At 40.7% G+C, this 14,704-nt stretch overlaps 1 protein-coding gene and 1 pseudogene across 15 annotated transcripts in view; both read left to right on the forward strand.

Annotated features, from left to right (window-relative positions):
* The window catches only part of PBRM1 (polybromo 1), a 127,317-nt gene that overhangs the window by 55,052 nt on the left and 57,561 nt on the right, over positions 1-14,704 (forward strand). For all 15 annotated transcript variants that reach the window (XM_044253407.1, XM_044253409.1, XM_044253408.1 and 12 more), the window contains 4 exons: positions 2,873-3,149; positions 5,371-5,476; positions 8,444-9,086; positions 13,037-13,248. In XM_044253407.1, coding sequence (XP_044109342.1) covers positions 2,873-3,149; positions 5,371-5,476; positions 8,444-9,086; positions 13,037-13,248 — 1,238 coding nt within the window. The remainder of the gene's footprint in view (positions 1-2,872; positions 3,150-5,370; positions 5,477-8,443; positions 9,087-13,036; positions 13,249-14,704) is intronic.
* LOC122908472 lies at positions 13,596-14,458 on the forward strand (annotated as a pseudogene).

The following is a 14,704-nucleotide window of genomic DNA, read 5'->3' on the forward strand; positions in this document are numbered from 1 at the left end:
TGGAGTAGGGAGTAGGGAGCCCAGGTGCCCTGAGATTTCATATTTTGGATATGTCCCATTCAAAGCTGCTTGGTCTCAGAGCTATCCCACTCTCCTTTTACTTTATTGGCATTCTCCCTAAAATTCAGTAAAAAAGCTTTCCCTCCTCTTTAAAAAACTCTTAAAAATGCGCCCTAGAGGGGCGCCTGGGTGGCTCTGTTGAGTGTCTGCTTTTGACTCAGGTCATGATCCCAGGGCCCTCGGATCAAGCCCTGCATCAGGCTCCCTGCTCGATGGGAAGTCTGCTTCTCCTTCTCCCATTCCCTCTGCTTGTGTTCCCTCTCTCTTTGTCTCTCTCTGTCAAATAAATCAAATCTTAAAAAAAAACACTGCCCTGGATCCACTCTCAGATTTGTATTTGTAGAGTATTTGTAGCTTCATCTGGAAAAGTCCAGTGATGATTGCGGGTGATATACTGGAACGAGGAAAGGAAGAGAGCTTACCTGGACCAAGAAAGAAACCTTGAATTGTTCTGCATGATATTCCCGGATTGAGGAGCAATTTCATTTTGAGTTGATTATTGGAGAGAGTTTTTAAGCTCACAGGTTCAGAATGGGATTTCTGAGTCTTCATTTTGAAGTTTGACCGACATAAGTGAGATCTTAAAAAACCATAACCATCTTTAGTATTTTTTTTTAAGATTTTATGTATTTATTTGGTGAGAGAGAGAGCACAAGGAGAGCAGCAGGCAGAGGGAGAGGGAGAAACAGGTTCCCCACTGAGCAGGGAGCCACATGTGGGGCTCAATCTCAGGATCCTGGGATCATGAGCCAAAGGGAGACGCTTAACCGACTGAGCCACCCAGGTGCCCCTTTAGTAGTTTTCGATTTCTGTGATATCAAATTCAGATTCTGAAATTTTTCTTTAGAGGCTCCCTGAAGGTTAATGTCATCTGTATTCTAATTTCTGCCCACATGTGAAGCTCTGTCCCAAGTTCCCCTTCCATTATCCCTTTACTGAGTCCTGGACTGAGAGGGCTATTGCTCTCATACCATTGTGCCCAGATTCCTCTTTGGGGAAATAGTTCACACTGAATGAAACTTCTCCTAACGTATCTAACTGTTACTCACTTGACATTGAGAAACAAAAATACTAAAAGGAGAAAATGTCAGAAATGATCCCAGAGCCACTTCCTGTGAAGGCACAGGAAACAGAGGTCTTTCTTTTCTTTTTCTTTCTTTTTTTTTTTTTAAAGATTTTATTTATCTATTTGACAGACAAGGGATCACAAGTAGGCAGAGAGGCAGGCAGAGAGAGAGGAAGAGGAGGAAGCAGGCTTCCCACTGAGCAGAGAGCCCTATGTGGGGCTCAGTCCCAGGACCCCAAGATCATGGCCCAAGCCAAAGGCAGAGTCTTAACCCACTGTGCTATCCAGGTGCCCCCAGAGGTCCTTTTTCCCTCCTAACTGACCACTTTCAGGCTGTCTTAGCTCCATGATGCTTGGAAGATAGGCATTTGACACATTTTACAAAGCTTGACTTAAAGATAGATATTTCTTTTCTCATCTGCTAATTATTCTTTATTGGGGTTTTGTTTCTTTTTTTAAAAAAGCATATTTTGAACTTTGGAGAGAAAATATCTGGCCTTTGGCCTCTTTATGATCCAGTAGTAGAGCAAGTCACTAGACTAGGAGACCCATTTCGTAGGAGACCCATTTCGTAGGAGATCCATTCAGCCACGTTGTTTGCTTCCGAAATGAACTTCCTTCTATTTATAAGATAGGAAACAGATAAAAAATATTTATCTCTAAGTACTACATTATATGACCTTATAAATGTTTGTTGAATAGACATTAAGTCATAAATCATGTCTTTTTATTACCTACCTGAGTATTCGTCTGGAGACTACAGGCTTGAGTCTGGTTAGAATTTATCATTGTTCTGAAAACATAACCGATAGTGCCAGAAATCATGGAAGGATCATCTCTTCTAATGATTCACTGGAAAACTCACCTTGGGCAAGTCACTTATCCTCTCTGAGCCAGCTTCCTCAACAAATAGGAGACAGCCTATCTGTTCTCTTGGGCTCCTCTTTACCTCGGGTTCTAATCTGTGGTCCCTTGACTTTGTTCTGTACCACACACATCTGTTGCTTAGCATCACAGCTCACTAGGAGAATCTGGAGAACAAGACAGAGACTCACATTCAAGGATGAAAATTATTCAGGAGCTTAGGTGAACCACAGAGTGTTCATTCCTTCAGCTAGGTTGGGATGTTGGCATCGTGCCCATGGAGCTGGAGGAAGCAGGGACTGACCTAGACCACATAAATGTACCCACTGAGACTAGAAAGTCTAGCCTTGCAGATAGCCTCCCTTTGTTTCCTGGTCACCAGGGTATGCAGGTGTCAGAATGGTTGTCTTAAGAGATGGCACATTCTCTTTGTGTGTGTTTGGTTTTAGTTTTCTGAAGTGAGGACTGTCAGTAACAGCAGGGAATCAGTAATTTTATTCCACTTTTGCTGTGTTCTTAAAAACAACAACAAAAAAACATACTTACTGAAAACAGAATTTCATTTTCATTGGGTGTTAGAGAACATTTTTTTTTTTTTTTAGTATTGCATTTCATAAATATTCTAAACAGGTTTGTCTGGTGTTCATTAGCTGCTCCTGCCAGAGTCACTGTGTTTTAACTATTTGGAAATTCTCCTATATTTGCTTATAGCTGTCAGCATGTTTACTGTGTTTGTTGCATATGTGTTTGTTGCATATGTAAATTATAATCATTACGAAGCACCTTCCCACAAGATTAATTTTTCATTTCATGCTCATCCCTACATGAAGAAAACTGAACCTCTTCTCATTTCTCCCCTTTTCTACCTCCCCCCCTCAACAGTAAAAAGAACATAAGAAAGCAACGAATGAAAATCTTATTCAATGTTGTTCTTGAAGCTCGTGAGCCAGGTTCAGGCAGAAGACTTTGTGATCTGTTTATGGTTAAACCATCCAAAAAGGACTATCCTGACTATTATAAAATCATATTGGAGCCAATGGACTTGAAAATAATTGAACATAACATTCGCAACGACAAGTATGCAGGGGAAGAGGGAATGATAGAAGACATGAAGCTGATGTTCCGGAATGCCAGGCACTACAATGAGGAGGGCTCCCAGGTAAGGTTATGGGGGGAGTCCTGGGGTGGGCACGTTTCCTTTTCGGTGTTGGTAGTAAAATGCATTTTGAGAGACCGGATCTAGAGGCCTCACTTAGGTTGCTTTTCTCAGTGGTTAGCTTAATGCTTTGTCTTTTCTTAATTGTTAAAATGGCAGTTCATTGCAAAGGTTAGAAGTTCATACTCTCTGTAAGCTGACATCCTAAATTTGAATCCTGCTCTTCCAGTCCCCGTGTGAGTTTCTCATCTTCTTCCAAGCCTCATTCTCCCCGTCTGTGCCCTTGTGATACTGATAGTACTTGCGTCAGGGCCATTGTAGGATTTAAACAAGAGAGCATATGCAGAGCACGTAGTACCCAGATGAAAGCCAGCGACAGTAAAGTCTTTGCTCATTGTTGCTACCAGCAATAGCCACACTTCTCTAGGGATAGTCCACAAAATGGTATGATTATATAAGAATCAGGATATCCGGGGCGCCTGGGTGCTCAGTGGGTTAATCCTCTGCCTTCGGCTCAGGTCATGATCTCAGGGTCCTGGGATCGAGCCCCACATCGGGCTCTCTGCTTGGCGGGGGGGCCTGCTTCCTCCTCTCTGCCTGCGTCTCTGCCTACTGTGATCTCTGTCTTTCAAATAAATAAATAAAATCTTTAAAAAAAAAAAAAAAACGTGGGAAGGGCACATGGTGTGGTAAGAATCCATAGAATTTGGTGGTATGATAGGAAGAAAAGCTTATCAGAAAGACCATGTTAGGAAAATTAGACTTTAGAAAAAAAAAAGATTCAGAATGTCCTCAGAAAGGCATCTCTAAGTAAATGATTTTCGGTTCTTTATCGGTGTAGCTATAATACATTCTCCCTTCTTTGATATTTTTGTTTCATATTCTATATCTGTGTTTTTTCTTGAAGTATAATTGACATGTAACTAATAGTTTCACGTGTACAACATAATGATTTGATATTTACACATATTACACTGTCACCACAATAAGTCTAGTTAACATCTGTCAGCTTGCATAGTTATAAAATTTTTTTCTTGTGATGACAACTTTTAAGATCTACTCTCTTAGCAACTTTCAAATATGAAGTACAGTATTAATAACTATAGTTACCAGGCTATACACTATATCCTTGTAACTTATTTTATAATTAGAAGTTTGTGCTTTTTACCCCCTTCATCCATTTCACACATGCCCTAACCTCTGTGTCTGACAACCACTGATCTGCTCTCTATCTGTGAGCTTGGGTTTTCTGTTTTTGGTTTTTGTTTTTTCAGAATATAGATGTACGTGAGATGATACAGATTTGTCTTTCTCTGACTTATTTCAGCTAGCATAATGCCCTCACGATCCATCCGTTTTGTTACAAATGGCAAGATTTCATTCTTTTTTAATGGCTAAATAGTACTCTTCTGTGTGTGTGTGTGTGTTTATCCATTCATCTATGAATGGACGCTTAGGTTGCTTCCATGTCTTGTTTATGGTAATAATGCTGCAGTGAACGTGGATGAGGGTGCATATATCTTTTAGAGTTTCCTTTATCTACTTTAAAATCTCCCAGAAATAAAGTAACTTTAAAATCATGTGTTTCCTTTCCTCTTGCTATTACAAAATATAGTAGGCACTGAGGGTACTTGTGATCAAATTTTCTGTCATAGGGGGATGCAGCTGTAGGGGCCATTAGGTTAGTAACTTTAGTTTTGACTACGTATTACCTCCCTTTTTCAGTCTTCAGAGAGAGCCTAGCCAGGGATTGTTGCTTTTCACAGATCAGAGGCCAGATTGTGAATTCAGACTGATATTAAATCCCATTTAACAGTATTTGAAGTATTGCTGTCCAACTATCATATACTTTTTCATTTTTATTTTCCATTGAGCTAAGTCTGCTACCTTGAAGGTCCAGTGCAAGAGAGAGTTGTGAAGAAAGCAACACATGTAATTATGTTTTAGAACTTCTGTAAAAACTTGCAGTGATTCTGCTGCAGTAGTTCTAAACTTTAGCATTCATGTCTGCACATTAGGATCACCTAGAAAGCTTAAACAACAAACCATTTGAGGCTAAGGCTCACCCCGCAGAGATGCGATCTGATGGTTCTCTAGTGGTCTCAGGCTTTATCTCTAGTTCCCAACTAGGCTAACCTGTGTTTTGAAACTTCTTATAGATGAGTTTTCTACTTCAATAGGACATTTTTTAGAAATTAATTTTAAATATATTTATGGAATACAGGTGTACAACGACGCACACATCCTGGAGAAGTTACTCAAGGATAAAAGGAAAGAGCTGGGCCCGCTGCCCGATGACGACGATGTGGCTTCTCCCAAACTCAAGCTGAGTAAGGCAGCCTCACGCTCATTCTTAGTTCAGTCTGTCCAGGGTAGATTACTGACTCACTGAAATCATGTCTCATTAAGTGGTGAATGTGAACTCACTCTGGCAGGGAGTTTTCTTTCCTCCTCTGAAACACTCTCTGTATTTTAAGTAGTTCAATTGTGGAACATATGTGGGGAATAGATTATAAAGTCAGAGGTTTTGTTTACTCTCTAAATGCTGTGGCCATTTTGTAAATATTCAGTAGTATGACTAGGTCTTTTTTTCTATCTCTTATGCCTGCAAGAGTGTAGTGCCACTACACTCTTGCAGGCATAAAAACTACACAGAGTGGTTTTGTGTATGCTCGTTTGCTGAGTACTGGAATTAATTCTAGGGAGGCGCCTGACTGCCTCAGTCAGTGGAGCATGCAACTCTTGATCTTGGGGTTGTGAGTTCAAGCCCCTCATGGGATATGGATACTACTTTAAAAAAATTAAGGGGCGCCTGGGTGGTTCAGTCGGTTGAGCATCTGAATTGGTTGCAGCTCAGGTCATGATCTTAAGGTCCTGGGACCAAACTTCACTGGGCTCTTTGCTCAGCAGGGGGCGTGTGGGGGGGTATCTTCTTGAGATTCTAAAGTTCAGAAAAAGGAAATTTTAAGGTGTAATGTTGATCTCCTTTTCATTTCTCTACTTTGTATTATGAAAAGTTTCAAATGTATATGAAGAATGGTACAACAAAGCCCTGTATGTACCAGTTACTCAGAATCGCTCAAGATCGTGCCATACTTCCTATATCCACTTTTTTCTCTCCTTTTTTGTTCTGAATTACTTTAAAGAGAATTCAATGTCATTTCATTTCTACGTAGTTCAGTGTGCATTTCTATATTTGCAGACATTTTCTTAAATAACCATGGAATCATTATTACACCTAGTAAAATTCGCAGTTTCTTGGTTTCATCTAATACCTGACACATTTTCAAATTTTACTGATTATCTCATGAATGTATTTTTACAGTTGGTTTCTTCACATCAGGACCTAATTAAGTTCTGTATATTACATTTGATTGTCACGCCGCCCTCTGTCCATAGTCTAGAGCAGGCCCCTCCCTTTTATATCCTCATGCCACTGACTCTTCAGAAACCAGATCACCTTCTTGTACAGTTTCAAATTTTGGGTTAATCAGTTCACTTTCTTACGATATCAACTAACTAGTCCCTGTATTCTTCTCATTTCTTAAAAAATGGAAGTTTACCCGAGAGGCTTGATGAGATTCACTGTCAGCCCAGCAAGGACGCTTGCTTCATAACACAATAGGTTTTCTGCACTTACATTGCATCACATCTTGAAGCAATGTCCGCTTGAGGTAGAAGCTAAATAAGGTCCATATAACCGCAGTTGATGGACACTACTTTTAATCTGTAAATCCCCCTCCCAACTTTCTTTTTTTTTTTTTTTCCCTTTGCAGTTTATTTGTTGAAGAAATTGGGGCTGAACTGCAGCTTCCCACGGTCTGGGCTTTGCTAATTGCATTCCTTTGCTGTGGTTTATGTGTTCTCGTCTCCTTGGCATTTCCTCTAAATTGGTAGTTGGAGCAAGAGACTTGATTTAAATTAGATTTGATCCTCATCCCCTCCTTTTGGCACAAAAGCCAACTTCAGAGGTGGCGAATGGTCTTCCACTGGGTAGCCCAGTAACAGCTGTTTGTTCTCCCACATGTTAACAGCTATTGATGCTGACTCCATTGATTCATTAAAGAGGTATAAAATAACAGTAGTCTGATTTTGTCATACCTTGCTCATTTAGTAACTGGAGTACTTCTGTATAGAGAAACTTTGCCTCATCCAATATTTGGTTACCCAGTAGTACAATTTTTGCTTGTTTGTCTTATTTTGTTTTGGGTTTTTTGAAAGGATAAAAGATAGATTCCTACTGCCCTTTGTTTACTAGTTTCCAGAGCAATGCATTGGTTTACCAGTATCTGCCAACATTTACCCAGTTTGTTGTTCATTTTTATATATCATTAAGAACTACTAAATTTAAACACATTGCTGAGTTGTAACTCATTGCAGTTGTTGTCCTTATTGATGCTCCTCTTGTCCCAGGCTGGCCACTGTGTTCTACTGACATGACCACATTGACAGATTCTTTACTGCCTTGTGTTTCAAGATGCACGAGGCTTATCCTGTGCCAACTGTGAGTCAACCATTTGCTAAGGAGCTACTGGTGTTAGTATTTGAAATCTGTATTTCAGAATTATGGCCAATGTAGTCAAGCTACATGGGGTTGTACCGCTACTGTCATTGTTGCCAGGATTTTCAGAACTAGGAAATTTTGTGTGTGTTTATATTATTACATTTAAAGATAAAATACATTGTGAGTTCATACTGATGCTCTTAACTGAGATTATAGCTACAAGATTTTTATTCAGTGTTCTGTTTTAATATCTGGGTCTCCTTTTCTCCTGTGATAAAAATCTCAGTTCTTGGGGCACTTGGGTGCCTCAGTCCAATAAGCATCTGCCTTCGGCTCAAGTCATGATCTCAGGGTCCTGGGATTGAGCCCCTTGTTGGGCTCCCTGCTCAGCGGGGAGTCTCCTTCTCCCTCTCCCTTTCCCCCTCCCTCCACTCGTGCTTGCTCTCTCTAATCAATAAATAAAATATTTTTTAAAAGAATCCCAGTTCTCAAGGATGCTGCAGGTGATGGAATTAGAATGTCATATAGCTAGTCATTTGCTTTATTCTACATTTCACAGCTATCTTAACATGATAGTGCTTATTACTCTCACTAAAAATATGATTACTAAAAACAGTTTAAATTTGTTTCCAGTTTTTTTTGTCCATAAGATAGACTTCACTAGAGACGTGCTAATTAAATTCTTTTACAAATCACTTGGAATACTCCCTTATGATTATGTTTTACCAGCTGTATACAAATTTGGGTTCATTTATTTTATTTTATTCATTTAACATTAAATATCTTCTTTTAGGTAGGAAGAGTGGAATTTCTCCTAAAAAATCAAAATACATGACTCCAATGCAGCAGAAACTAAATGAAGTCTATGAAGCTGTAAAGAACTATACTGATAAGAGGGGTCGCCGCCTCAGTGCCATATTTCTGAGGCTTCCCTCTAGATCCGAGCTGCCTGACTACTATCTGACCATTAAAAAGCCCATGGACATGGAAAAAATTCGAAGTCACATGATGGCCAACAAATACCAAGATATAGACTCCATGGTTGAGGACTTCGTCATGATGTTTAACAATGCCTGTACCTACAATGAGCCCGAATCTTTGATCTACAAAGATGCCCTTGTCCTGCACAAGGTCCTGCTTGAAACTCGGAGAGACCTGGAGGGAGATGAGGACTCTCATGTCCCAAATGTGACCTTGCTGATTCAAGAACTTATTCACAATCTTTTTGTGTCAGTCATGAGTCATCAGGATGACGAAGGAAGATGCTACAGTGATTCCTTAGCAGAAATTCCTGCAGTGGATCCCAACTTCCCAAACAAACCTCCTCTTACTTTTGACATAATTAGAAAGAATGTTGAAAATAATCGCTACCGGCGGCTCGATTTATTTCAAGAACATATGTTTGAAGTCTTGGAAAGGGCACGAAGAATGAATCGGTAGGTTTTCCAAGCTATTTCTTTTTGAGAAGTTGTGATTCAATGCAAAACAAAAGAAAATTCTGCTTTGATATACTGTTTCAGTTTAGGTGCATGGTTATATTCAGTGGGGTGCTGTTTTGAGTTCTTACTTGGCCACAACATCTAGAGCACAAGCATATGCCATGGGGGAGAGCAGGCACACTGCCACATCATCTGGATCCGGGCCCATGGGAAGGAATACAGGACAAATTTGAAGATCTGTTGGAAAGCATAAACTCTGAAAATACAGCCTTTTATAGAATTTTTTTTTTTTAAAGGATAAAATGCTTATAATTAGAAATAGTAGTGTGATTTTTTTTCAAGTTTGAGTTCAATCCAAGCATGCTTTGAATAAATTAAAATAGCTCTTATGTTGTTGATCTAAGGTTAGCCAGTCTAAATTTGATCACCATTTCTAGTTCCTAAAAAGGCTTCTTTTTTTTTTTTAATCTCAGATTTCTCACTTTTAAATGCCTTTTGCAGATATTGAATGTACTAAAAGAAGCCATCAAATTTAAATTTCCATCAAACTTGAATTCCCTTTTAATTTTGATGTGTGTTATGGCTTTGCCAGGCAAGAATGGTATTACTAGCTATTTAAACACTTTCAGTTCAGCAGCTACAGTGTGTCTTCTGTGTGCTTTGAGACTCTCTTGGGGGAATATAAAAAGCTAAAAATACAGACCCTACCTACCTGGAGCTTATAGTCTACCATGTTGAAAGGGGACTTTTAGGCAGTGGGCATAGAGTAATTCCAGCTGGGAAATCTGGAAAATTCAAATTCATTTTGCTCTGGATCTTGAAAGAAAAATTAGTAATGTTTGCTGTTCCTATTAAGCACCTGCTCTTTGTAAAGCACCATGCAAAATGCTTTATCTAGATCATCTCTAACCCTTGTAATAGCCGTTCTAGGTGATAATCTTCCCACTTCGCATTTTAAGAAGTACACAGACAGAAGTAAGTTGCCTCAAGTCACACAACTAGTAAGTGGGGTGGCTCCTATTGTTCCCTACTACAGAGCTAGTCACCAAGACACCAGTCAGTGGAGCCCAGCCGTAGATGATCAGGCTGTGCTCTGTGCTCTTAGTCCAACAACTGGGTTAGGACCTGTGCTTAGGGAAACATAATTCCAAGCATGAGACAACATATAACAACTTGCTATGTAGTAAAGATGGTGGACTAAGAGCTCTGTGCTAGAGCTCTGGAAAGACCTGAGGCATCAGGGGAAAGGAGAATGGGTGGGATATACATAACACGAATGGTTTGACTGAAGGCACAGGGTTAGAGAATGAATATGGTCTGTTCAAGAGATAGGGGAGTTGGGGTCATATTGGAGAGGTGCTTGAGTGACACATTTAGGAAATGGTCCTCAGTGTTCAGCAGTGGAGATAGAAATGAATGAAAGAAAGGTGGAGAGACATCTTGCAGTCAAAATTTGCATTCTTTATTTTCACTTTTTCAACAAATGTTAATTGAGTTGCCACTAGTTCTAACCATGTTCTAGATACTTGGGGTACATGAGTGGGCAAGACACAAATTCTCTTTCATGGAGCTTAGACTTCATTTTTGTTCTCAGTTTTCTTAAATAGTCCTAAGGCTAAAGTCGCTTCTCTCCTCCACTTCTGCCCTGCCCCCGTTCCATCTTGGGGTTAGGTCTGTGGGTCTTCCAAAACTGCATTTGTCTCTTACAACATTAGCAACTTTATCTTTAATAGATGATGTGTCTGTTTTAAGAAATGAGCCAATTTTTATCTCTAGGAAATGAGCTCTTTTCATTCTCCCATTGTTGACATGATTTGCTTTGGAAGGTAAGCCCTGAAGGTAGAGTCTTGGGTGCATTTATTTACATGAGACAGTGATGACTTTCACGCTTGTCCCCAGAGCCTTTCAGAACTGAGGGAAGCTGTTCTTTATCTTTGTGAAAGGGTCGCATTATGACTGCTTATGGTACTTAAGCATAGCCCCATGCTGCTGAGGCAGAGATGCATCCTTTCAGTGAGTGATAAACCCTCGTTCTAGCTCTTTCACCAGTAATGAAGATGGAGATCTCAAAAATACTAAGCTCATGAATTTAATGAAGCTCGTGGGCCCTAGATTTCTGTGTTGATCTCCAGCAGTGTTCATGCTTCTTTACACTCACCCCTCTCCACCACTGGCACTTAATATCACTTAGGACCTTACATCCTGAAATAGAAGGAGTCTGAAAGTTCCCTCAGGGGACAGCGGTCTGTCCGTCAGCAGTAGTCAGTAACAGCACCGCACGACTCATGCCAGTCAGCCGCTGGCTTCCCTCGTCTGCTGGCAGCATTCCTGAGTTCAGTTCTCTGACTACCTTACAGAAAGGAGGACCCTTGGGAAGGCAAGGACAACGGAGGCACCAAGAGCTTCCTGTACTCTTAATTATTTCATTTTGCTGGATGTCTGCCTTTTAAAGATTACCCACCAGCTAAGGGGAAAAAGTTATTTTCTTTTTCCATCTTTAGTTTTTGTTCTTTTGCATGCAGGCAACACTGATCCTCTTAGATTAATAAATTCTTCATATTACTTTGTTGAAACAAAACAGGAAAGATAAGTCAGATGTTTAATGGCCGTGTACAGAACTTCATTACTGAACAGCCTGATGGAATTACAAATCTGCCCTTTCAGTGTAACAGGAGTTGCCAAAAGTGCATTTTCATTTTTAACTTTATACTTAAAATTGTAAGCTCTTATAAAATGAATTTTAACGTCAAGTGAATAGTCTTAAGACATTTCTGTTCAGAAAACAGGCATCAAAATAATATCAGAGGAGTTTCTTCCCTTGACCAGTTTTATTTTTATTGCTTTCCTACAAGTATTAACATTTCTGTAACCTAAAAAGATTTTTAAAACCTTTCCAGAAACATTCATTTAGGTTGTTATTGGCAGTGTTTTTAGATTGTTTGCCAGTTCACCTTTGCTGATGGGGAGAAGCATTCCAGAGGCTTCACTAACATTTGATGCTCTAGTGGTGGGTATCAGCAGGGAGCTGACGGGGCTTGCTACACCTACCCTTGTCCCCCAACCAGAATGTGTTCATAACTGCTGCTAGACTTTGTGGTTACTTTGTGAATCATTTCTCAGACCCTCGTATTCCTAGTTAATAGAATTACGTTTAAGCCATCCTCAGACCACCGTGGATTAGAGATAGTAAGAAAATTTCTTCTAGTCTAAATTCTGAAGCTGTTTTTACCCAGTCCTCTCCTCTCATTCTGTAAATGAGGAAAGCGTCTTTAAAAAGCTTTCAGTGTGGCAGATCATTTTTTCCCCTATCTTTCACTATGTTGCCTCTGCTGGTTCCCCAGTATTATGTAGTCATTTCTGGGAAACTGACATGAACACTGACTCTGAGGTTTGTAACCGTTATAGGATGGATGCCCTCGGGACTTTGCAGTTTAGGGTCAAATATTTGCTGGGGCCTATCAGCCTAGGCAAGCATGATAGAGATTCAAAGAGAAGAAAGTGGACGTTGCCTAAATCTTTTGTCAATACTTTATATAATGTGTGGGTCCCTCAATTAAGAGAAAGTAAAAATTAATCCAAGGAAGAGAGACAAGTAAGTGTTGTAAGGGGTGTGGAACTCAGAGTAGTCCTTGATTGTGGCAGCCCCCTTCTGTGGCAAGAATCAACAGATGCTTGCGCCTTGTTTTTCCCCAGAAAACTATTTGAGGCCTTTTTCTTTTCACTTTCTTAAGTGAGGCTTAAGAAAGAGAAAACTGGTGGGTATGAGGCTTGCTGAGGTAAAACGGCACTTCACGTTGTTCTAAAACTTTCAAGGGGATACCCTCTGTGTAGAAGTACCATTATACCCGTTAGCGTGTTACGGAAGCATTGGGTAGGGTCCTCCACGTAGCCAAGGTGTGGGAAGGAAGTAGCTTGTGTGTCAATAGGTACTCTTGATGCCCTTGTAGGACAGACTCCGAAATCTACGAGGATGCGGTAGAGCTGCAGCAGTTTTTTATTAAAATCCGTGACGAACTTTGCAAAAACGGAGAGATCCTGCTTTCACCAGCACTCAGCTATACCACAAAGCATTTGCATAATGATGTGGAGAAAGAGAAGAAGGAAAAATTGCCAAAAGAACTAGAGGAGGATAAACTAAAACGAGAAGAAGAAAAAAGAGGTTGGTTTCTTTTCATTTAATTAAATATGAAGAAATATTATACTCTGTTCTAGTTCTGGCTCTCCAAGCCAGCTGTGGGGATGAATCCTGTCTATGTGAATGTTGACTCTTTCAGAATGGACATGTTGAAATAGGAATGCTTTTGTCATCCTCGGTTTGGTCATCAGACTATTAACAATTGAAGTGCTGTGTGACACAGCTGTGGGCCCTGGTATTTCAGGAACGGTCAGTTAGCTCACAGGAGTGGAGCTCACCAGGTCAAAATACTATTGGCAGAAGAAGCCTGGGGGCCTGCTTGGAGCTGGGGAGCATTCTCAGCAGTGAGTGCGTCAAGATTCTGCCCTGTCATGTGGCAGGACGGCTTTCCTCCTGCAGACTTGGGCCAGAGGAGATGATATTTTGGTTGAACCACAATACTAGGAGGAAATTTTTATTTTCATTGTTATCAGCCCCCAAATGTTACTTTGAGTTACTTGCTAGAATTTAGAAATATTTTGACAGTGGGAGCTTTTATTAGAAATTTGATCATTTCTGGACTCGCTAGAGTCACTGTCATGGCCAGCCTGCTGGCCCTGCAGCCAGTGGTGCTGCTGGTGGCACCAGCGTGGGGCTGGGGCAGCCAGGACCACCGGGACTGGGACACTGCCACGCCACTGCCCCACAGGATGCGGAGCACTAGCCTCACTTCGTTGACATACATCTGTGACGGGGACATACTGGCCGCACTCTCCATGGAGGAGGCAGTGCACGGCGAGGCCTTAGTTGATGTCTTCTCGATCAGCATTGGGTCCCCGGGCGTGGGCAGCAGCGTGCCCTACTTCTGCCTGAGCCCACTGCAGCAGTTGGTGGGCAACTGGCAGGAGAATCCACATGCTACAACAACCATGTCTTTGACATAGGCTACTTCTGCAGGAAACATGTATTTGATCCCCAAAGTCCCCTCTCTACTCATATAATACTGTCAGGAACTGTTACTAATGTGAATGAGATGGAAATGGACTTCGCCAGGCATTCACTGTTCATCCAGTACCCTGAGATGAAAACCTGGCCTTCTAGCCGTAATTGGTTATTTGCTAAGGGGAGTTTAACCGGTGTCTGGATCCTGGACCACTTTGGTGGACCAAAAGTAGTGACACCCGAAAATAGTAGAATGTCACATTTTAGTGAAATAGAATGCAGCAGATTTAACAGCACCAATGAACTTACCTAGGATGGTTTATACAGACTTTAAGGGCTTAATGTTTGTGGAACACTTCCTACATTAACCAGTTTTCTTTCACATGCTGGTTTATTTGCTTGCTTGCTTACTTGTTTACAAAGTAGAGTTGGACTGTTACTGGATTTCTTGGAAGATGTGGTTGTTAGATTTTTTTTCATATTTTGAAGCCATTTTCATAGAGGTATGTCTTTCATTATAAGTATTTTTCCTTATAGTTTTCCGGCGGTGCTCCTCTGA

This window comes from Neovison vison, chromosome 6 (assembly GCF_020171115.1).
Source record: "Neovison vison isolate M4711 chromosome 6, ASM_NN_V1, whole genome shotgun sequence".
Taxonomy (NCBI): domain Eukaryota; kingdom Metazoa; phylum Chordata; class Mammalia; order Carnivora; family Mustelidae; genus Neogale; species Neogale vison.